Source organism: Dasypus novemcinctus, chromosome 16 (genome assembly GCF_030445035.2).
Source record: "Dasypus novemcinctus isolate mDasNov1 chromosome 16, mDasNov1.1.hap2, whole genome shotgun sequence".
NCBI lineage: Eukaryota > Metazoa > Chordata > Mammalia > Cingulata > Dasypodidae > Dasypus > Dasypus novemcinctus.
In genome coordinates this window covers 52,858,417-52,884,414 of record NC_080688.1, presented here as the reverse complement: position 1 = coordinate 52,884,414, position 25,998 = coordinate 52,858,417, and the positions used below count along the sequence as shown (strand labels likewise).

The 25,998-nt window shown below is 39.8% G+C and overlaps 1 protein-coding gene across 1 annotated transcript in view; it reads right to left on the bottom strand.

The window, feature by feature from the left end:
- The window catches only part of KIAA1328 (KIAA1328 ortholog), a 403,146-nt gene that overhangs the window by 229,720 nt on the left and 147,428 nt on the right, over positions 1 to 25,998 (bottom strand). The window contains exon 6 of the mRNA XM_058277168.1: positions 19,286 to 19,413. Coding sequence (XP_058133151.1) covers positions 19,286 to 19,413 — 128 coding nt within the window. The remainder of the gene's footprint in view (positions 1 to 19,285; positions 19,414 to 25,998) is intronic.

Sequence of the window (25,998 nt, the reverse complement as noted above, 5' to 3'; positions counted from 1 at the left end):
AAAATCTCATGTGCTCCACCTGTTTATCCCTCTCCTTCCTCCGAACTTCTGCAATCATTAATCTTTTACTGTCTTTATTGTTTTACTTTTACCCTACATTTTTGAGTTGTAATCTACAATAATACAACTTACTCTTCCCAGACCAGATAACATACCATGAGTCAGACCCAATAAATGTGATACAGGTACACTCATTCACGCTTCTTGTGCTCTTTATTAGAGTAATCTTCATTTACATTGCAATTAATCTTTCTGAATTTTAGTAAGTCATTACCTTAGTCTTTCTTTCTTTTGGACATATTGTTATCTGTTTTCTTGCAACAATAGTTTAAACTCCGTCACATTTCTAATTTACTCTTTGGATAAAGGACATCAGCTGGAATAATCAAAATGTCACTCTAAATAATGCAGCGATCTACACACAGAATTTAATCCACAGAAAAACTACTAGAAGTTATGTGAGTGTAGATTGTTTTTTTTTACTTTCTTTTTTTTTTTTTTTAAAGATTTATTTATTTATATAATTTCCCCCCCTCCCCTGGTTGTCTGTTCTTGGTGTCTATTTGCTGCGTCTTGTTTCTTTGTCCGCTTCTGTTGTCGTCAGCGGCACGGGAAGTGTGGGCGGCGCCATTCCTGGGCAGGCTGCTCTTTCTTTTCACGCTGGGCGGCTTTCCTCACGGGCGCACTCCTTGCGCGTGGGGCTCCCCCACGCGGGGGACACCCTTGCGTGGCACGGCACTCCTTGCGCGCATCAGCACTGCGCATGGCCAGCTCCACACGGGTCAAGGAGGCCCGGGGTTTGAACCGCGGACCTCCCATATGGTAGACGGACGCCCTAACCACTGGGCCAAAGTCCGTTTCCCTGTTTTTTTTTTACTTTCAAGCTGAAGTCCTTTGATACACAAAAGTTTTTAATTTTGCTGAAGTTCCATTTATCTATTTTTTCCTTTGTTGCTCATGTTTTTGTTGCAAAATCTAAGAAACCATTGCCTAACACAAGGTCCTGGAGATGCTTCCATATGCTTTCCTCTAGGAGTTACATAGTTCAGGTTCTTATATATAGATCTTGATTGATTTTGAGCTAATTTTTCTAAATTCGGTTGAGGGGTCATTCACTGATTAGATTACCTAATAAGATTGCTTAAAGATTTTTGACTGGACTATGTCAATGAGGCATGACCCAGGTTGAGTGTCCATCCCCTTGCTGGGTCTGATATAAATGGACTCACACAGAAAGACACAGAAAAACTTTCAGAAGCCAGAGATGGCAGCCATCTTGCTTCACCATGTGGCAACATGCTGGTGGATCAACAAAAGGTGACTTTCGTGAGAAAGCATCTTTGGTGACTTTTGGACTTCTCAAGGACTTGAAACTGTAAACTTTTACCTCAAATAAATCCCCTTTAAAAAAGTCCCCCCATTTCTGGTGCTTCGCACTGGCCCCCTTTGGCAAACTAAAACAACATGTAACATAGCATAGTCCTGTGAGTTAAATCAGGGGGTGGTCAGAAGAACCATCTTAAAATTCTGCCTACCAAACTTATAGTAAATTTTGAAATTGAAAAGAGTAAATTCTACACTTTGCTTCTCTTTTACAAAATTGCTTCAGCTATTTTTATTCATTTGTATGTCCATATAAATTTTAGGATCACTTTATCAATTTCTGCAAAAAAATAACAAAAATCTGCTAGGATTTTGATAGGGATTACAATGAATTTATAGATAAATTTTGAGCAAACTTCCATTTTAACAATATTGAGTCCTGTAATTCATTAACAAGGAATCTGTTTCCATTTATTTATATCTTCTTTATCTTAATAATGTTTTGTAGTGTTCAGTGTATAAACCTTACACTTCTTTTGTTAAACGTATTCATCTTTGAATTATTTATTGAGAGTACACGGAAATAAAAATTTTGTACCTTGTTGAACTCATTAGTTCTATTGAATTTTTGGACATTCCTTAGGATTTTCTGTATACAGAACCATGCCATCTGTGAATAAAGACAGCTTTATTTCCTTTCTACCAACTTAATTCTAGTAGTATATAGAAAATTTATTCATCCTTCCCCCCTTTGAAAAGTTTTATGCCCCCCCCCCACAAACACAGCATCTTTCTATCTTATAAACTCAACAATGCAGTTATACAATTACTGTTGTATGTAGGTGTCTTTTTAATTAGTTAAGAAAGAAAAACATATATTTATACTAACTTTTATAATTGCCTATTTAATTTACCTTTATTGGTGATCTTTATTTCTTTGTGTGGATTTGAGTTGCAGTTTTATGTTACTTCCTTTCAACCAAACAGACTTCTATTAGAATTTATGGTAAAGCAGGCTGACTAGCATAAAATTTTCAGTCTTTGTTCATGTGGAAATGTCCTTATTTCACTTTTATTCTTAAAAGACAGTTCAGCTTGATGGGTAGTTGTTTTCTTGTGCTTGTTGGTTTGGTTTTTTTCATTCAGTGCTTTGAATATGCCACCTCATTGCCTCTGGCCTCCCTTGTATCTGACAATACAGCTGTTAATTGTATTCTTGTTCCTCTGTAGGTGATAAGTCAATTTTCTGTTTGCTGCTGCTGTCAAGATTTTTTTCTCTTTAGAAACAGTTTGACTATGTTGTATTTAGATGGGAATCTCTTTGTATTTATCTTACTTGGAGCTTGTTGAACTTCTTGGATGTGTACATTCAATTTTTTTTCTGCCCTGTTTCTTCTCTCCTTCTAGGATTCCCATTACAGGATTGTTGGATAGGCTTTGTGGTATCTCACAGGTGTCAGAGATTATGATAATTTTTCTTAATTTCTTCAGACTGGATACCTATTGATTTATCTTCAATTTCACTAACTCTTCTACCATTTCATATTTGCCATCCAGATCTGCTATTGAGTCTCTAATGGATTTTTTCATTACATTATAACTTTCAAATCCAGAATTTCCATACACACCTTCTTTTTACTAATTTCTATCCCTTTATTGAGATTCTCTATTTGAGGAATTATCATACTTTTCTGTAACTTAAAAAAATTATTTCCTTTAGTCTTCTGCCCATATTTATAATATGTGATGTTGTAGCCTGCCTTCCTCAGGGCCACATTTTTAAGGTTTTTGTTGTTGTTGTTATTAACTGGATATTGAAAATAATATATTTTTGCAATTTTGGATTCTGATACTCTTTCTCAGGGTTGTTGTTGATGTTGCTTTTTGTTTATTTAGTGACTTCTCTGGACTATATCTTTAGAGTTTGTCTCTCCCCATTGTGTGCAGCCACTGATGTTTCTGCTCAATTTTCTTTTAAAAATCTTTTTATTTTTAATTAAAAAAAATTTTTTTTAGACTGGCTTTGTACAGAGCACTCTTTGTAAGTTTATTAGTCTACCAGTGCTTGGTCAGAAGTGGTGCTTAAAGTCCTTGAAACAGTAAATATTTTACTCTCTGCTGATAAATCTAAAGCTACTACTTTACATCTACTTGTCAAAATAATGCAGAGTTTATAAAAATGATACGGTAAACTTAATACGACCTGTGCATGAATTCAAAATTATCTAATTCTATATCCAAGTTTGCATAGTTTCTGGAAAGCCAATTAAATGATATAGGCTCTACAGGCTTTGAATATTCAGGAAGGATGCAGACTGAATGTGTATTTGAACTTACATCCAGATGGAATATAGGCGATATGTTAATTCAAGCTTACCTGGAATGTGGGCAATATGTTAATTCAAACCTACCTGGTATCCAAATGAACCCCTAAAACTCTAAGAAACTAACAAAGAAAGTCCTTTTTGCATAAAAGCACCGCTTGACCCCCTGCTCCTACATCCTCTGTATAAAGAGATCTAGAAACCCTGTTCGGGGCTTGGTTTTTTTTGGACAGAAGTCCACTAGGCCCAGCAAGCTATTAATAACTCTTCTTTCTCAGAGATTACTCACATACTGGCCCTCAATACTGCGATCACCCGACTTATCTCTGCTATAACATCTTTGGGGGCTCATCCGGATTTGCTGCAAAGGCCAGAAACAGCAACAGTTGATTGCCCCTCTCAGACACTTCCGAGAAGGCCAGGAAGATCCAGGCAAACCCTGGTCCAGGGTGCCCTTGGACCCCTTTAGTCCAGAAAGAGGTTGTGGATTCCACTGGAGCCCTCCTGGAAGAAACCAGAGGCACCGGAGGGTTGGAAAGAGACCCTGAGAACAAAGCAAGGAGCTCCACATGCCAGATGGATAAGACTACTGTGGGCATAGTGCAGGAAAAGCCTCATTCAGAAAAGTTAAGAGGGGAGCCTGATCAGCTCTTGGGACTACCCTAGTACTTCAAAGGAGAAGAGAGGAAGCCATCTTCTCAAGGTCCGAGAAAGAAAAGGAAGGAGGGTGGTTGTGTGCGTGTGATTGTGGGGACTGAATGAGATGCAGAGACACACTTCCGCAGGGTGAGTGCAGAGTCCCAATCCATGGTTCTGTGGTGAACGCATCTGGTCAAAGGTGGTCTGGGGGGCCTCCCTGCAAAGGGACCGTCTTCCAAGTAGGGGGTTTATACCAACCCACTAAGGCTAAGAGGTGCCGTAAGTCCCCATGAGGGGAGCGGCTGGAAACAGATGAAGCAAAAGGCTGAGTGAGTGTTGTGCAGCACTGAAACAGGGTGGAAACATGGGGAACATAAAAAGTAGGACCCTGTTAGGTTGTATCCTGAAAAACTTTCCCCAAGCATTCCATGGATATGTATACAGCATAAAGTTCCAGCCAGGAAAGCTTACAATGCTTTGTGAATTAGAATGGCCGACTTTAGGCAAGGGCTGGCCCAAGGGGGGCATCTTTGGCCCCTGGATCATCCAAAAAGTCCACAATATGGTAACCGGAAAACCAGGGCACCCTGACCAGTTCCCATACATTGATGCCTGGCAGGACACAGTGAGTCAAAGTCTGCCCTGGTTAAGAAAATGTATGACTAAAGAAGCCAGGATTTGCATGATATAAAAGCCCAGAGGTGCTGTCCAAGGAACCAGGTCAAACAAGCACCTTGCAAAGGGTGCAGAGAAAGTGAGCCCCAAATCTAGTTCTGACCCACCCATTCTAGAAAGGCCAGATGAAAATGACTTCCTGCCACCTTTTGCGGTTGCTCCTACTGTGCCATAACTAAGGAATGGGGATGAGCTGCCTTCCCAAGAGTACAACCTCACCATTCCCACAGCTGCACCTGCCAGCACTTCCCCTGAGCAGCACAACCTCGCTGTTTCCACAGCCACACCTGCCAGTGCTCCCCCCAAGCAGTGCAACCTCACCGTTCCTGCAGCTGCACCTGCCAGCACTTCCCCTGAGCAGCACAACCTCGCTGTTTCCACAGCCACACCTGCCAGTGCTCCCCCCAAGCAGTGCAACCTCACCGTTCCTGCAGCTGCACCCACTGCCATCTTCTCCAAGCAACACAGCCCCATCTTTCCTGCAGCCATTTTCTCCAAGCAGCGCAACCTCTTCACCCCCACAACCATTGTCTCCGCCAATCTCGGCCCCTGGCAGTGTAGTGCCATACATAAGCGCTGACCATCAGTCAGGAAGGAGCCCCTGAAAGACAGCAACTCAGACCACAGGGAGCCCCGGGGACAGGTGGAACAGGGAGAAGGGATGCCCTATAGGTACTTCTTCATGAAGGCTGAGCTCCAAATTACTACCATATCAGTGGCCAGATCCAAGGAGGAAACCAAATGTCCTTGTATCAACCCTTCACTACCATCGACCTCTTTACCTGGAAAAGTCACACCCCACCATACTCGGAGAAGCCTCAGGTCATGACGGACCTCTTCCAGTCCATCATATAAACCTACAAACCCACCTGGGCTGACTGTAAACAACTCCTCATGACCTTACTCAACTTTAGGGAGAGAATGCAAGTCACACAAGGGGCTCTAATCTGGCTCAAAGATCACCCATCTGAGGGAATCCTGAACAGAGACCAATATGTCTGCACACAGCTTCCAGACGAGGATCACCAATGGGATCCCAATGACATGACCAGGTTCAACCAACTAGAAACTTTCCATAGGGCCTTAGTCGAAGGGTTCAGAGCTGGAAGCCAAAAGGAAGTAAACATGGTAAAGACCACCAAAGTCCTACAGACTCTTGATGAAAGTCCTGCTCATTTTTACGAGCAACTGTGCAAGGTGTTTTATGTATACATGCCCTTTAACCCGGATGCTCCCGAAAGCCAAACAATGCTCAATGCAGCATTTGTTGCCCAATCAGAGGCTGACATCCAAACAAAGGTACAGGATTTTGACAGGTTCATTGGTATGAACATTTCCCAGCTCATGGAGGTAGCCACCAAAGTTTACATCAACCACAATGTAGAAACCAGGAGAGAGGAAAACTGGAAAATGAAAACTGACGATTGTAGCAGCAATAGTCGAAAGAAGCAACCCTGTGTCAAGGAAAGTAAACTGGGATGCCCCTGCCCCAAGGAGGTGGGGCCCACCCCTAGGGCGAAATCAGTGCCCGTACTGCAAGGAGGAAGGACACTGGAAGTAGGAGTGCCCCAATAGGCCACTAGACCCTGTCACCCCCAAGAAGATGGCCAAACCATTAGCCAGGAGAGCAAATGGGGAATTGCAAGTAAACCCTGGGTTCACAAAAATTTGGAAGGAAAACGTGCAAATCAGCTCATCAGACTTGTGGGGATAGAGGACTCTAATGAGGACTATTAGGACAGAATAGGCTCCTATTCTCCTGGCCCCAGAGAGCCTATGGTCAGAGTTCAAACTGGGGGCTACACCATACATATGATGGTCGACACTGGGGCGTAAGACTCTTTAATGACCAGACCATCAGGCCATTATCAAAAAGACAAGCCACTATCATAGGAGCAACTGATAAAAGCACCCAGTGGCCTTTTCTCCAAGCCAGGACCTGTAACATTGGGTGTAAAGAAGTCACTCATGAGTTCCTGTATCTCCCAGAATGCCTGGTCCCCCTCCTGGGTTGGGACCTGCTGTCTAAACTACAAGCTTAGATTACCTTTGATGCCACAGGGCAATCCACATTAACACTGGGGCCACCAAAGCTTCCAACAAGAGCGTTAACCCTCCCTCTGCAGGAAGAATAGAGATTGTTCTGCCTCAGCGAAGCTGGTCAATTTATGGTCACACAGCTCCCCTTTACAGATGTACCCAAACTTTGGGCAGAAGGCAACCCAACGGGGATGGCATACACCATTCCCCCAATTGTTGTTGAAATAAAACCCACAGCCAGCCCAGTAAGCATAAAGCAATATTCCATTCTACATGAAATACAAGACAAAATCCGGTTACATATTCAGAAATTGCTGAATGAAGGCATACTAAAGCCATGTCAATGTCCACGGAATACCCCACTCTTCCCAGTTAAAAAGGCCAATGGGGACTATTGCCTGGCTCAGGACTTGCAAGCGGTCAACTCAGCAGTAGTGACCCTACACCAGCGGTCTCCAACTCTTATACTCTCCTCAGCTTGATACCCTCATCAAGGGTATCCTGCCTAGATCTCAAAGACACCTCCTTCTGCATTCAAATAGCACCCCAGAGTCAACCGATCTTTGCGTTTACATGGGACAATCTGAGTTCCAGCAAAAAGCAACAGCTAACCTGGACATGGCTCCCTCAGGGATTCAAAAATTCACCCACTATTTTTGGACAAGCCTTGGCCAGTGATCTCAAGTCCTTTAAACCAGAAAGCCATAATTGTTTTCTCCACTGATATGTAGATGACCTCATCCTCAGAAGTCTCACCTACCAAAACTGTGCTAGTAGAACACATGCCCTCTTAAAACATCTGCAACAAAAGGGTTATTGGGTGTCTAAAAAGAAACCCCAAATCTGCCTACCTCAGGTCAAGTATCTAGGTTACAAAATAGCACAGGGGCTCCGTGAATTAGGACCTGAAAGAAAAGAAGCAATCTGTAGCATCCCTGAGCTCAGCACTTACCAAAGGTTGTGAGAATTCCTTGGAGTGGCTGGATTCTGCTGCATCTGGATGCCCAATTTTGGGGTCCTCACCCACACTTTGTATGAAGCCACAAAGGGGGGGAGATCGTGAACCCCTGCTCAGGGAAAGCCCACAGAAAGATGCTTTCACTGCTCTCAAGTGGGCTCTGATGGAAGCACCTTGGGCTTCTAGATCTCAGTAAACCATTCTACCTCTACATCCATAATTGCCAAGGCATCGCAGTAAGAGTACTCACTCAGTACCTGGGTTCCTGGCAAAGACCTGTAGTCTATTTGGCCAAATAACTGAACACTGTAGCCCAGGGATGGCCCCCATGCCTGCAAGCTGTAGCAGCTGCAGGAATGCTAATACTAGAAGCCATAAAATTAACTCTTGGGCAGCCTATAATTGTTTGGGTTCCACATGTAGTAATCACAATCTTAGAAGCCAGTGGAACACACTGGCTTAATAACAGCCACCTGGTTCAATATCAAACCCTACTATGTGAAAACCCATCCACCCAACTGGAACTCGTAAAAGCCCTGAATCTTGCTACCCTGCTACCTGTTGAGCTGGGGGTTCTAACCCATAATTACTTGGAAATATTGCAAGAAGTATATTCCAGGTGGCCAGACCTCCAAGACCAGCCACTACCAAATCCCAACATAGAGTTCTTCACAGATAGGAGTAGCTTTGTTCAGGGCAGTGACTGGCAAGCTGGAAATACTGTGGTGACCTCCAAAACCACAGTGAAAGCCCAGCATTTCCCGGATAACACATTAACACAAAAAGCGAACTCATTGCCCTCACCCGAGCCCTACAAATGCTGACTGGGACCAAGGTTAACATCTACACAGACTCCAAATATGTCTTCCTTACCCTGCATGTGCATGGAGCCTTATACAAACAAAAAGGACTCTAACTTAGGAGGAGAGGACATTAAATACGGCACACAGATTCTGGAACTACTAAAAGCAGTTTGGAAGCCCACCAAAGTAGCCATGATGCACTGCAAGGGACACCAGACAAACCACAGCCCTATCCCTCAAGGAAATTGGAGGGCAGATGCTGAAGCAAAAAGAGCCACACAGGAGGGATCCCTATCTGAGGACCTAGTCATTGTCCTCATTCCCCAACCTCTTAATTATCAGAAACTCCAGTACACGCTGTCTGCTTTCATCCCCCAGCCTCTGAATCACCGGGAACTACAATATACTCAAGCCAAGAGAGAGTGGATACACGCTGAGAGTGGGACACAAGGAGCACAAGGGTAGTGGACATTGATCGATTACAGAATAGTTGTGCCTCAAGTATTAGCCACAACCACAGTTCAGGACTACCATGAAAACACACACTTGGGAAAAATCCATCTTAAAGAAGTGTTACAAAGATTCTTCTACATCCCAAGTCTAGCCGCTATCACCCATGCTGTATGCCAGCAGTGTGTGACATGTGCAAAGAATAACCCTTGCCAGGAACCCACAGGAGCCTCAGGAATCCAACAAATCAGCAATATGCCTCTCAAAGATCTAGTAGTTGATTTCACTAAAATGCCATGATCCGAAGGCTACAAATACCTCCTAGTCCTCGTCTGCACCTTTTCCAGCTAGGTGGAAGCGTTCCCCACTCGGACCGAAAAGGCTGAAGTGGCCAAAATTCTGCTCAGGGAAATCATTCCTTGATATGGGCTACCACTCTCAATTGGCTCTGACAACGGACCCGCCTTGGTTTCTAAAATCACTCAAAACATTGCCAAAGCACTCTGCATCCAATTGAAACTGCACACTGCTTACTGTCCTCAAACCTCAGGGAAAGTAGAGCAAATGAACTGTACAATAAAGACATATTGCCAAGATTTGCCAAGAAACTGGGATAGCATGGGTGCAAGTACTCCTGTGTGCCCTCCTCCAAGTTCAAGCCAGCCCAAACCAAAAAAGCTAAGCCTAATGCCTTATGAAATCCTCTTTAGGAGGCCACCCCCCTTAATCCAAAATACAGAAGGGACCTCAGAAAAAGAGGAAACCTATCAAAAGCTCAGCAAATGATCAGTTTAGGAAGAACCCTACAAAACATGCATCACTGGATCCAAGAAAGAGCCCCCATTAGTTTAAGTAGCTCCATATACCTGTACCAACTAGGAGATGCAGTCTGGGTGAAAGACTGGAAATCAGCTCCACTAACCCCTCGATGGCGAGGACCCTATCTTGTCATATTATCCACCCCCACTGCAGTTAAAGTAGCTGAAATCACCCTGTGGATACACCATAGCCAGGTCAAACAAGTTGCCTCAGAGTCCTGGACCTGTATTCCAGACACCCACAACTCAACCAAACTCAGCCTGCGAAAGAGCAAGATGCCAAGCCCTGCTCCAGTCACAACTCGGAAGCTGACTGGTCCATGCATGGCCGAAGGTTGAGGACAGAACACAGAGCTCTGCTCCAATTACACCCCGGAAGCTGATTGGTCTACGCATAGCTGAAGAGTAGGAATCTGGTTTAATCCCAGTTACAATGTCCCTTTGGTTATTTTCCCTATTCCTAACCCTGACCCTCCCATGGTCCCAGGTCAGCATCACAGAGTGTGAGCCATGTATCCAAGAAGTGTGAAATGTGGGCCCAAGTCAATATGTTAATATATCATAGCCATTACATATAACCATCTGCCAGTTTCAGGGAAACTCCTATAGTGTCTGTAAGGTATCCAGCCAAATAACCTGCTTTGACTCCAAGCCCCCAACAGTCTCCTGTCAGTGGGAAATAAGAGCATCTACTCAAGACAGGTAGTTACTTAACTCCACCCCAGTCACTAGCCAGAACCAATGAGTGTCCCTCCTATTTGACTCATGTCAGGTCATAGACTCCACGACACCATGGAACACTGTGGAGGGCTCAGCTGGGAGCAGGAATATACTCATAACAGTAAGTATTTGTGTGTTCCAGAAATGAAAAGTGCAGCCCAAGGGGGGGGGGGGAGAGCTACTGGTGCAAACACCTGGTGCATACTACTTCTCCTACTGGTCCTGTGTCACATGGGCCACCTGGCTCTCAAATACAACTAGAAAAACAACTGTCCTCACCAAAGGAATGGCCCCAACTAACTGTCCACACAGTCAATGTAACCCCTTAAATCTCACCATCCTAAACCCTGAATCCTGGCAGACCCAGAGAGTCCAAATGGGCCTCCACATTGACGGTAAAGGAATAGACTCAGGAGTCTATATCTGGGTCTGGTATCAGGAACACCTACTCATAAGTAAAGCCCAGTCTGTGTTCTACTCCTTCTATGAAGAAATGGAAAAACCTTTTTCCATTCCATTTGCAAGTAGCAAAAAACCTCTTTATAAATCTATCTGAGGTAGTAGGGGCAGCCTTAAATGTCTCCTCATGCTACGTATGCAGAGGTACTAATGTGGGAGACCAATGGCCCTGAGAAACTAAAAAATACAGTTACAGTCAACCATATAATCCTATCCCCCGGGATGGTATATGGCCCCTGCAAACTTCTGTCATAGGAAAATGTTGTGCTTCAAGGGTATGCCTAAACTCCTCTACACCTGTTGGAAACCTAACATGTATGGGGGGAAGATTCCAAAACCACACCACCTATACAATGGAGCCTTGGAGAACATGGAATGACTCTAACCTCATTCTCATAAATTGTACTTTCCCCAAATTAATCAGAGTATGGAACTCCACTGCAAAGGGGCCCTTTACTGCCCCAAATGGTCTATACTGGTTTTGTGGGAAAGTTGCATTCCAAGAACTTCCCCAAAATTGGTGTGGTACTTGTATGCTCGGTACAATAAAACCCTCCTTCTTCCTCATTCCCTTGCAGGAGGGAAAGAGCTGAGCCAACCAGTATATAAAAACATAACAGAAAAAAGAGCTGTCATTACCTGGACAGAGGACGAATGACACTCTGAATGTATAGTCCAGTACTATGGGCCAGCAACTTGGGTGGAGGATGGCATGTGGGGTTATCGAATCGAATCCCTATCTATATGCTAAAATGAATCATTTACTTACAAGTCATGGTAGAAATAATAACTAATGAAATCACCCATGCTCTAACCTTACTAGCCCAACAGCAAACAAATTCAGAAATGCTATCTATCAAAACCATCTTGCCCTAGACTATCTCCTGGCAGCTGAAGGGGGAATTTGCGGAAAGTGCAATCTCTCTAATTGCTACCTTGAACTAGACAGCACTGGAAAGGTTATCGATGAAATTACAAACAAAATGGTAAAAATTGCTCATGTTCCAGTGCAAATCTGGAATGGTTGGAATTTAAGTAATCCCTTTGGAAATTGGCAATTGATAGTAGAAAATTTCAAACTTCTAGTGGGAATAATTGCCTTCCTCATAGGAGGAGGCACCATACTCCCTTGACTCTTCCCCTTCATCATAAGCAGGATACATGCCCTAATAAATAGTATAGTAAAAACACAGTCACCCATCTCATGGCTCTACATACATACCAGTCAGTCCAGAGAGACTCTGACAATAGTGATACCGAAGCTTAACAACCTTAACCATGCATCAAAGGGGGGAAATAATATGGCTGTTGCATGAATTCAAACTTATCTAATTCTATATCCAAGTTTGCCTTGTTTCCAGGAAGCCAATTAAGTGATATAGGCTCTATAGGCTTTGAATATTCAGGAAGGATGCAGGCTGAACGTGTATTTGAATGTGGGTGATATGTTAATTCAATCTTACCTGGAATGTGGGCGATATGTTAATTCAAGCTTACCTGGAATGTGGGCAATATGTTAATTCAAACCTACCTAGTTTCTAAACAAACCTCTAAAACTCTAAGAAACTAACAAAGAAAGTCCTTTTTGCATAAAAGCACCACTTGACCCCCTGCTCCTACATCCTCTGTATAAAAGGACCTAGAAATTCTATTCAAGGCTCGGTTTTTTTGGACAGAAGTCTGCCAGGCCCACCCAGCTGTTAATAAATCTTCCTTCTCAGAGATTTCTCACATCCTGGCCTTCAATATCACGATCACCCAACTTCTTTCTGCTATACCAGGCTTGCACACCAACATCTTGAAACTAGAGTGGGAAAAGTCACTCAAAATGTTGCCTGTGCTTTTTCCTAATATAAAAAGCACTGAGGAAATATCAAAATATTTCTAAAATCATAAATCTATAAAATAAGACAAAAGTAGAAGTTATAAACATCATGGTTTGAGGTAACTTTGCTTAAGTTAAGATTCAAGAGAAGGAATAACACTCGATTGTGACAAGAAAAGCTATATTCTAAAAAAGTACAGTGGCCAAAACTCTAGTTACTAGATGCTCCCATGTCCAAGAACAAGGTTATACTGTAGGTAAGAACTGTTTCTTATGAAAAGAAAAACAGAGTAACAGACACACATCAATGAAATACCCAATCTAAATAGAACAAGTGAAGAACCTCTCTGGAACCCATAGCAAAGAAAATGTGATGCTCTATGTATTACACAATGAATGCAGAATACATTTGTCTTTGAGGCAGAGCAAGAAAGAAGGAGGAAGGAGGGAATAAGGGAAAAATTCACCTTGTAAATAGAACAATTTATTTCAAGGAAATGGTAGAAGTAAAAAAAAAAATTGTATGCTAGGGCATTCTTCCGAAGAACTATAGATTTAATAAAACTATAGCAAACCCTGTAACATGCAATTTGAACCTGATGGCAACCAACATGAAGCAGCAGAATAAGTCCTTCAAAGTCAAATGCATCATGACAAATGAACTGCTGTCATCTCCATTACAAAATCTGGAAGTGAGACTGTTTTAAAAAATTTTTATTTTGAGAATAAATGAAATTTTATGTTCTATCTGGCATTGTAGCTATTCACAGGTAAGGCAAAGATACACAAGTTCTCTAGCATATTTATGTTCTGATGTTCAAAAACTTGTATGTCAAATTAAGAGCAGAGAGTTAGTCACATTTTAGAAACAAGTACATCTAATTCAAAATGTCAACAGTTCAGAACCATTTCAATTTTTTCTTTCTTCAACACACTTCAGGGTAAGACTACCTGGTTTCTTATCTTGACTTGGTCACATGATAGCTGTATGATCTTGAGCAAGTCATTCATTCTTTGTGTATCTTGGAGTCCTCATGTATAAATGGGGATAATAACCTACCTTACCACATTGGGTTATTGTAAAAATTAAATGATTCAACTTGTGTTTAGCACTTAGAACAATGGCTGACACACATATGTACCATATAAATATTTGCTAAATAAAAATAAATAATATTAATCCAAGCAATATATGCTAGGCTCTGGGTATACAAAGACAAATGCAACATGATGCCTGTTTTCAATAAAGTTTGGTGAGGGAAATGGATGACTAAATAATGATTACAAAATAACAAGAAAGGTGCTTTGACAGAAATGGGCACAGTCTATTTATGAGAACATAAAGAAAACACTTAACTTCACCAAGGTAAATAGTAATAAGGATCAGGTTAGTTTCCCCATTCAGGTTCAGAATCTTCACAAGGATGCCCATCTGCCAAGAATTAGGTTGCCAGCTAAACTTATCCAATTCCTATGAGGAAAAGAAAAGGTACTTCCCTTCACTAAGCTTAAAAAAGACTCCCACAAAGAACAAACCAGACAGCATGGGAAACAAGGTGACTGTCTCCACTTGGTATTCAAAAAGAATTTTATTTCTCTCTAGGTTCAAATAGCAGAGTCTACAAGTAGTCTTCAATGCTCAGTTCCATTATCATTATATGTAAGACATAATCCAAAACTTGACCAGCTACTTTCTGGAAACATGGTTTTAAATATTCTTATGAGTAAGTCAAAATGAAAATTCACGTAGTCTTCTTTTTGAGGGTTCTTTCACTCCATGTACTTGGCCACCATTTTCACTGTAGCAATTATGATATTTTTAGTTGTGCCTTTCAAGGTTAAGGTTAAGGGAGGCAGTGGTAACTATGATTGTTCTCTAGGGAAACCTCCAAGAAATCACTAGCTTAAACATAAAACATTAATATTTGAGAAATTTTTTTCTCTCAATTTCAGAAGTAGGATAGATGACTTTAGAGTACCCTGGTGATTATTTCTTTTTTATTTTGTTTTATTTTAATTTTAAAGAAACTTTAGGTTACATAAATGTTATATAAAAAATATAGGGGAGGAAAGCGGCTGTGGCTCAATCAGCTGGGCTCCTGTCTACCACATGTGAGGCCCTGGGTTGGCATCCCCGGCCTCCTTGTGAAGGCAGGTTTGCTCACATGCTGCGGAGTGCCACCGGCCCACAAGTACCATGGAGAGCTGACTCAGCAAGGTGATGCAATCAAAAGGGAGATAAGCAAAAATGCAGAAGAACACACAGCAAATGGACACAGAGAGCAGACAGCAAGCAAAAAGTCACAAGGTGGGGGTATTAAAAAATATATATAGGGGATTCCCATAAGCCCCACTCCCATGGGTTATAGTTTACATTATAGTTTATACTCCATCCCGATCAATTTTGTATGTTACGACAAAATATACAATGGCTTCTATCTGTCATTTCAATGTCTTTTAGAACAATTTCAATGTCCTGAAAATGCCCCCATATTACAGCTATTTTTTCCCTCTCCAACCCCTCAGAACCTCCAGTGGCCACTGCCTCCAAGTCAATGATAAAATTTTTCCATTGCTAGAATAACAATAAGTCTTTAGTAGAATAATAAGTCTACTTTAGTCCATTGTTCGTTCCCCAATCTTGAGGATTCGTGGATGGTGATGCCCACTTTGTTCCTAATTGAGAGAGGGCTTAGATCCCCTGGGGCAGATGGATGGAATTATCTTGCTTTCAGTTGCAGACTTTCTATTCCTTGATATGGGAGCTGTCTATCATCATCACCTTGTTAGTTGTCCTGGGTGAGTCCAATTAACTGGAAAGTAAGTGTTGCAACTCTGCTGAGATTCAGGGCCCAACTGGCACATGGATGGACCAAAGATTTAAGTCTCTTAGATATATACCTATCAAGTATAGTACTAACTATAGGTTCAAATAGAAGGGGCAGAAGAGCCATGTGTAGGGAAACCACAAATAAGTCAACTTTGCCACACTGGGGACCATAAATTCCAAGGTAAGGCCCACTGGCAGGGCACCAAAATCCCGAGCTGTCTGTCCTGTCTATAGTGTCTAGATGTCTCTAGATCTCACAGGAGTCCAGCTATTTGAGGAAATATTTACTGTGGCAGTAATGAGATCCTGCTGAGACATGCATAAGCATAACCTCTGAAATGACCTCCTGACTCACTTTGAAATCACTTACCATAAGAATTCATTTGTATTTACCATTTCCCCTTATGGTCAAGGTCTTTTTCCAGGTGCAGTGCTAGCTGGTGCTTGGTAATAATGTGCCAGGGAGGCTCACCCCTGGGAGTCAAGTCCCACACTGGGGAGAAGGTAGTGTGGTTATATGCTTTTAGTGTACAGAGAGGCCACCTTTGAGCAACAAGGAGGTCCTTAGGGGGTAACTCCTGGGCAACATACAATACTAGGCTAAGTTTCAATGTTAAAAGAAAAGGTTCGCAAGTACAATCATCAATATCAAGGGCCCGGTGCAATGGTTCATCTCCCTGTAGTCAGGGGATTCTTGCTGTCCCATTAGAGAATGTAGCAGAACTCTCCAGGATGAGAATTCAATATTCTTTTGCTTATTGTGTGGAACTCCATCCACCATGACAATGCCCCATGAATACCTGAACACATACATATGTCTTAGACGTATTACCCAGGTGAATCCCTTCCCATGCATTCCCCCATCACTGACATCCCGCACCAATTCCTCCCCTGCCACAGCTGCCACCCTTCTGTGATCCAAAACCTCTCAAAAGATGAAGCCAAGAAAATAATCAAATAAAAATAATAAGAAAATGAACTAACAGTGATAGTTTTTAAAATAACATAAAATACAAAATACTTTAAAAAATTTTAAATATAAAAGAAACTTTTAAGACATTACGTCTTTCATCACTGTAAGATCTGTTGTATGTACAGTGACATTTCCTTCCATTTATTCTCCCAGTGTCTTATTTTTCTCATTTTATCTTCAAAGAAGCATTAGATTATGGAAAAGTCACATCGAAAATATAGGGGATTCCCATATACCCAACGCCCTCCCTCCTTTTCCCCTCTCCTGGGTTAATAACATTTTACATGTGGATGGTACATTTGTTACAATTGATGTACAAATATTGGAGCACTGCTGCTAACCATGGTCAATAGTTTACATTATGATTTACATTTTGGGCTGTATACTTTTATAAATTTGGATGAAATTTAAAATGGCCTGTATCTATTATTGCAAGATCATGAAGAACAATTTAATGCTCTAAAAATGCCCTATGTTCCATGTATTATATTCATCTAACCACTAAGTTTCACTTTTTAAAGAATAAGATTCATGGTTACTTGCAATAATATTGGGGCTTGACATACTGGTTTGTTTTCCTATATTAGGCATTGCCTATGTTCTTGAGAGACTCTTGACCCTCTGAGAACACAGCATGACTCCCCAGAATAGGAGTTTAATATTTTCTTGTTTATTGTGTGGGTCTCCACCTACTGATATAACACACTATGACAAGATGAACACTTACATATTTCATAGACGCCTGCCCCAGGTGCACTCTGTTCTGAATGCACATCCCCCATATCCAGTAATCCTCCCCTGCCATATTTGCCAAAAGAACATTCCCAACGTTGTAGTTTCAACCATAGACTTGCAAATCCCCAGAGTTCACTTGCTCCTTTCCCCAAACTCTCCCCAGTTCCATAGATAGTTCAACCCAACCCTCCCCACACTACCCTCTCACAGATTAGCACCACTGAACCCAAAAGCATCACTCCACCACTGTCATACCCATCCACAGTACAACTACACCCTTCTACTTAATCATAGATTTTCCCCATATGAGTCACTATTTCTTGAAGTTCAGTTTGTATCTTTAGAATATAAGACTACTTTTACGTGCAAAGCGGGTTGCCCTTCAGTTGTGTGTCTTCTGTACACACCTATGTCATGGAAAGAGAGGAAAAGAGAAAGCAAAAATAAGGGCCAGAAATAAACATCACACTAGAACTAGCCTGCCCAAGAGAGCAATAGCAAGGACTACTTTAAAAACTGTGTGAACTATTTTCAAAATGGCAGGGAAAATTCATATAAACAATCAAGATTAATTGTCACTTTACCTACCCCTCATTTTATAACCCAGGACTTTGGAAAACAGAACAAAGAAGATACTTCAGATTAAAAGAGGGATGAATCATCCACACTTTGACCATCTCTTAAAAATTTTGTGACTTCAGAAACCATGATATGCTAAAAGTCTTGGCTATACCACATTAAAGCAAAGTTTTAACTATTATTATTATTTTAACTTTACATATGTATAAGCTTTAGGTTCAAAACAGGAGTTCCCTTGTCCAAACTCTTAACCTGTCTGTACAGTTGTCTCCAAGTTGAATAGCAATGGTGTTCTTTAGAAGGGCTGCAAAAGCCTCCAAACTCTGCCCTTTATGATCTGATACCATTCAAAGGGAAGGATAATACCTGAGTCCATTATCTATGCTTTAACACTTAATATGCATGACTTTGACCCTACTGCAATGTTCTTTCCATTATATGAAAAGAACATGTAAACTTAATATGCAAAGCTTATTTTCATAGATTTGAAGATTTAAATTCATATGGATATGAAAAAGACATCAAATATTGGTTGCTAAAGAGCAAGAAGTATTACTTTAAAGCTTGTTTCACATCACAATTGGAGGGTTCTGAGTATTCATTTAATTATAAAATAAATCACATTTGATAAGATGAATATCAATGTTTATACAGAAATGCATACATATTTCTATAATTAACATACATATATACACATATAATCATTCAAAATATTCCAACTTTATCCAATTAAAGTTTTTATAAGTCACTGTTTCATTTTTATTATTTTTAAAAAAATGTATGCATGAGTTAGGAAAGGCTTATCAATGTTTTCCTTAAGGACAATGAGTAACAAAACAGCCCACCTGATCTTCATTAAGCAACAGTGCAGTGAGTTTTCTTTACCATTCCTGCTGTGCTTTCATACAACCCACAGCCTGCTTCAAATAATCATTCCTAATCTCTGGGCCCCAGAAACAGGAGAAGAAAAAGAAGAGAGGGAGGTAAAAAGACACCAATTCAATCATACATTCCATTTGCATGTTTTAAGCCAACACCATATACTATGAATCAATTAAAGGAAAAGACAAGTGTCTCTTCTACTATCTTGCTGATCCATTAAAGACAAGAAAAGGTAAGAAGAAATATGCTTACCTGTTGCTCCTGCATCCTAGCAGTACCAAGTTCTGAGAGAGACAAGGTGAGCTTCTCCTGCTGTTCTGATAGATATTTCTGATAGAGGCTTAGGAGTTCTTGGCATTCTCTATACTGTAGCTGAAGAGGTGAGATTGCAAATTAAGGGAAAAAACCTAAGAAATGGATTCATACTGAATCCATCAGTGCTGCTTTTCAGATTCCAATAAATAGAGAAAGAAATGCAGTCATATTCAGTAAGAGAATAAGTGAATATAGTTTTCAGATGAGCACAGTACATATACCCCAAAAGAAACGTTAATTCACAAAGACAGCAGCAAAGGTCATTACATTTGCAGAAAACCCTAATAAATAAAAACAAATGCAAACACATGCAAAAGAATGAAACTGGCTATCTCACACCATATACAAAAGCTAACTCAAAGCATACCACAGAACTATATATAAGAGCTAAAACTATAAAACTTAAAGAAGAAAGCATCAGCATTTGTAGATCTTTATGACCTTGGATTAGGCAATAATTTCTTTGACATGGCACCAAAAGCACAAGCAATCAAAGAAAAATAGATAAATTCGAAATTCGAAATAAAACTTTGTGTTTCAAAGGGCACAAAGTTGCTTAATTTCTATTAAGAAATTAAAAAGACAACCCACAGAATGGGAGAAAATATTTGCATATCATATATCTGATAAAGAACTGGCATGCAGAATATAAAAAGACCTCTTACAACTTAACAAATAAAAAGATTATTCACCCAATTTTTAAAATGGGCAAAGGATTTGAACAGTTATTTCCCCAAAGAAGATATAGAAATGGCCACAACAGGTTCATGAAAAGTCACCCAACATCATTAGTCATTAAGAAAATGCAAATAAGACCACAATGAGATACCACTTTGCATCCATAGGAGACATAATAATTTTTAAAAAACCAAAATAACTATTAGTGGTGATAAGGAGAAACTGGAACCCTCATACATTGCTGATGGGAATATAAAATGGTGCAGTCATTATAGAAAACAATTTAACAGTTCCTCAAAAAGTTAAACTTAGAATTAACCATATAAACCAGGAATTCCATTCCTAGATATATACCCAAGAGAAGTGAAAATACACATCCACACAAAATCTTGTACATGCATATTCTATCAGCATTATTAGTAATAGCAAAAAAGTACAAAACTCAAATGTCTATCAGCTGATAAATAAGCAAATGTGATATATCTATGTAATGGACTATTATTATTAAATTGTGAAAAGGAATGAAGTACTGATATACACTATAGTATGGATAAAGCAGAAAACATTATGCTAAAGAAAGATGTTAGACACAAAAGGCCACATATTAGCTGATTTCATTTATATAAAATGTTCAGAATAGGAAATTCATATAGACAGAAAGAATACAGGTAGTTTTTAGAGGTTTGGGGAGTGGAAATGGGGAATGACTGCTCATTTGGGGGACTAATGAAAATGTAGAATTAATTAATGGCGATAATTACATGGCTCTGTAAATATACTCAAAACTATTGAACTGTATGCTTTTAAAGGGTGAATTTAATCTCAGAACTATTCTTAAAAAAATAAAGGAAGGGGAGAAGTGATGATACTATTCTGGTAATTTACATATAAATTTCTAAATATATTAAACATAAAGGGATTAAAATAAGGCTTTTGTCTTTTGTTTTGTTTTTCATAACACTAATTAAGTCAGAACATAATTAACAAAATCATCAGCAGGTAGTTTTCTGCCCATACATACCTCCCCATATTTTTTACAGTTTGGCATGGGTAAAGAACATGGCAACCTAACCTGGGGTACCCTTTGCACAGCTCCTCCAAACGTGCACAGTGGTTAAGATGAAGATACTAAATTGGGAAGGTCACCTAATGACCTATGTTTAGGTGTCTAGGAGACGGATATTTCTATCCAAGAGAGAGGTTCTGTTCCTTATCTCTCAATGTGGTAATTTCCTCCTCAGGTCTTTTTTCCTTCAGATCATTTCTGAACCCTTACTCTTCTTTATACTTAATTAGGTATGTTACAGGTATAAAAATTTCTGTTCAATGAGATAATTCTATTCAAATACTTTTAAAACAAGTCATCATGATTACATATGGGAATATTACTTCTTAAATGTCAAAAATGATGACTTGTTTCAGTATTTCTTAACATTTTCCTAATCTAAGCATTACTTTTGAGTGGATTCTTATTCTAATAACTCCTGCCAATCATGACTGTACAAACAACTGATTATTTCATTATTCTCATTATTAACCTTTAACAATAAGGAGCTAGACTTATACAAGAGAAGCTGGTCCTCAGTAAAAGGACAGTAAAAGCTTAGAAATTATATTAGTAAGAAGAGCTTGGTGAAGACTCAGCATCTTAAAAACCAACAACAATAATAATACAATGTTCTAAATAAACTAATAGGTTTTCAAAGTCAACCCATGTCAGACTAGATCAATTTTAAATTTCTGATTTTTGGCAGCAAGCTCCAAAAGACACAAATGATTTGAGGTAGTCTGAGGCCAGCTGTGACGTATATAAAAACAATTACTTATTCTATTACCATAGGAAATAATGTTTATAGTAGGTGAACATATTAGTGTGGACACAGAACATGAATTTTACTCTCAAAAAAGCCAGAATATAACCTGAGTTAAAATGTAGCATTTGAAGATAAATTACAGGCAAATTTATTTAAATATTATGTAGCACAATATAAAAACAGCAGCCCTGTCTTTACTGATTTTTTATGTCGTTCTTAATTCACCAGATACTGAAACATCTCTCCTTCCCTTTCCTGCCTAACACAATGAGACTTCACCCTGCATATGTAAAGAAAAATTTATGTTAGTAAAATGTGGGTTAAGTGCTCTCTTCACTGATAAAATGCCCTCTTCACTGATTTGGGATACAATGAAAGAAAAGACATATTTAACTCAATCCTGGTCAACTGACAGAAAATAACAGATGTAGAAAATCAAGCCTCAGAGAAGATGTACATGAAGCCAAGATCTGAATCCCACTCACTTACCACCATGTAAGAACTGAGAGAAATAGTAGTCATCACAACGTCTTCAAAGAAAGAAGTCTTGCTAGGATAACATTAAACATAAATTAGTATTAAGAAAGATCATATAAAAACCTAAACATCTGATTAGTTAGTTAGCTGAAATAGCTGCTGGAAATGGTCACTTTGCAAAGTTACTGCTTAAAGTCTTAACTCCAGTTGGTATTATAGAGAAAATATCAAAGCAGAATGAACAGGGAAATGAGTATAAGACTAAAAACCCCATGTGAGAGAAAAATCAGAAGTAAAGGGAGGAAGACCCAGAGACAGGATATACAAGTAGAGTCTCTAAGTATAAATAGAAAAGCATCTTAAGTTTGAAGAATTCCTATGGGGTAGTAGAGAATACCCCTACCACATTCTTGTTCCTGATACCTGGGATACTTGGATCACTGGTACTTAGTAAAAACTACAAAACATTGCTAAAAGAAATGAAAAAGGACCTAAATAAATGGAAGGACACTCCACACTCATGAATTGGAAGACTAAATATTGTGAAATGACAATTCTACCCAAAGCAATTTATAGGTTCAATGCACTCCCAATCAAAAATTACAAAAGTCTTTTTTGCAGAAATGGAAAAACTAATCATCAAATTTATATGTAAGAGTAAGGAGTATCAAATAGACATACATATCTTAAAAAAGAAGAATTAAAGTAGAGGACTCATACTTCCCAGTTTTGAAATTTACTACAAAACCATAATGGTCGAAAGAGTATGGTACTGGTACAGGGCAAACTTAGAGACAAATAGAATCAAACTGAAAGTTTAAAAACAGACCTTCACGTCTACGGCCAGTTGACTTTTTTTTTTTTTTTTTTCCAGTTGACTTTGGATTAAGGCTACCAAGTCTACTCATTGTAGAAAGAACAGTCTCTTCAATAAATGGTATGGGGAAAGCTGGATATCTACATGCAAAAGAATGAAGAGGGGTTCCTCCCTCTTACAATACACAAAAATTAACTCAAAATGGATTAAAGAACTAAATATAAGAGCCAGGACTGTAAAAATCCTAGAATAAAATGTAGGGAAGCATATTTAGGACATCATGTTAGGCAATGGTTTCTTAGACTTTATATCCAAAGCATGAGCAACAAAAGGAAAAATAGATAAAAGGAACTTAATCAAAATGAAAATCTTTTTTGCACCAATGGACTCTCATTAAAGTAAAAAGACAACCTACAGAATGGGAGAAAATATTTGGAAACCACAATCTGATAAAAGTTTGATGTCCAGAATTTATTTTTAAAATTCTACAACTCAACGACAAAAAGACAACCCAATTGGAAAATGACTGAAAGACATTTCCCTAAGAGTTTACACAAATGGCCAAAAAGCACATGAAAAGAGGCTAAACATCATTAGCCATTAGGTAAGGAAATGCAAATCAAAACACTGAGACACCATTTGATATTCCCTAGAATTCCAAGTATTAAAAAATAAATAAATAAATAGCAAATGTTATAGAGGTTGCAGAGAAATAGGAACACTTGTGCCTTGTTGGTGAGACTGTAAAACGGGGCACTTGCAATAAAAAACAATTTGGTGGTTCATGAGAAAGTTAAGTATGGGATTTCTATATGACCTAGCAATCATGCTTCTAGTTAAATACCCCAAAGGACTGATAGCAGAAACTTGAACAGATACTTGCACACCAATGTTCACAGTGGCATTATTCACAATTGTCAAAAGATGGAAGCAACCAAAGTGTCCATCAATAGATGAACGGATAAACAAAATGTGGTATATATGCAAAATGGAATATTATTCAGCCACGAAAAGGAACAATGTTCTGATACATGCAACAACGTGGATGAACCCTGAAGACATCATGTTGAGTGAAATAAGCCAGACACAAAAAGACAAATATTAGACTTCAGCTCCTACACTCTGATTTATTGGACTTACTCCACTCAGCTAACATGGAGTTGAAGAAGGTCAACCACCACACCATGGAGCCTAGACTGTCTACAACTGAAAGCAGGAGGAGTGCATCCAGTATCCATGTGGAATCTAAGCCCCCACTTGACATAGATGTGCAATGGACACAACCAATCCAATGTCCACAGAGAAAATGTGGCATTGGTGTGGGAAGGGTGGCCATGGTGGCTGCTGGGTGCGGGGAATGGGAGGAAGAGATGAGATGGGGAGGCGTTTTCGGGACGTGCAGTTGTCCTGGGTGGTGCTTCACGGTCAATTACGGGACATTGTAGATCCCCCCAGGGCCCACTGGATGGAACGTGGGAGAATGTGGGCTATGATGTGGACCATTGACTATGGGGTGCAGTGATGCTCAGAGATGTACTTACCAGGTGCAATGGATGTGTCATGATGATGGGAGAGAGTGTTGCTGTGGGGGGAGTGGGGGGTGGGGGTGGTGGGGTTGAATGGGACCTCATATTTTTTGAATGTAATATTTAAAAAATTAAATTAAATTAAAAAAAAGACAAATATTATATATCACTGATATGAAATAATTAGTATAAACAAATTCACAGAATCAGAAACTAGAATACAGGTTACCAGGGGCTGAAGTGGAGGTAGGAAATGGGGAGTTAATTCTTAATTGGTACAGTCTGTTTGGGTTGATGGAAAAGTTTTGGTAATGTATAGTCATGATTATAACACAACTTTGTGAATGAAATTAACAACCCTGAATTAACACATTAACAATGGAATGTGGTTAAAAGGCGGGATTTTAGGTAGCATATATGTTGCTAGAACAAAAGTTAAAAAAAACTCAGAGGACTGTACCACACAAAAAGTGAACCCTAAAGTTAATGATGGATTATAGTTAACAGTACAATTAAAAATACATTCTCTCATCAACTGTAACAAAGACACCATACAAATGTAAAATATTAAACATGGGGGTGGGTACCTGGGAACTCTGTATTTTCTGCATGGTCTTTCTATACACTTACAACTTCTTTAATTAAATTAAAAAAAAGAGGGGAACAGGCAGAGCTGAATGCTCTCACAAAAACAATACAGAAAGAGCCAAAGCTGTCCAAGGGACCTGCTTTGGAAGTCAGCAGAACAGGACAGTGCCACCCAATTCCAAGGAGGGTGAAAGACAGAAAGATAAAGAAGCCGAAACAACAAATGTGAGTTACCAAGCCCCCAAAGTGCCAGGAAGGGCTCCCCTCTTACACCTCCAAGAGATTAAGCTGGGATAAAACACCTGGCTCAATGCAACTGACTGAGAGGGGCTATCTTTTTCCCTGTCAACTGTTTCAAGGGAAAAGGGAGGGGGGTGGGTGTGCTTTTCTTCAGTGAATTTGGCCAGCAAAGCCACTCTGAATCTCTGCTCTGGAGATTCAACATAAGAACACAGGAAAGCCAAGACTGAAACACCTGTGTGGAAATGTGTACTGACTATCGCCATCTGTTGGCAGGTCTGGAAATTGTATGGAGAGAAACTGTGCACTCTCTTTATCCAACTCCTGGGAGAAAATCTGCCCCCACTAGTGAGCTGCTGGTCCCATTTTGAAAACTTAAGCTGAGTAATTTTAAAGACTGAGAATAAGTTGAACCAAATATCAAAGAAGAGCTATGGAAAAAAAATTAGACAAAAGAGAGAAATTACCCATCAGAGTAAATTCACCAATATATTCAGATGCCTAGACATC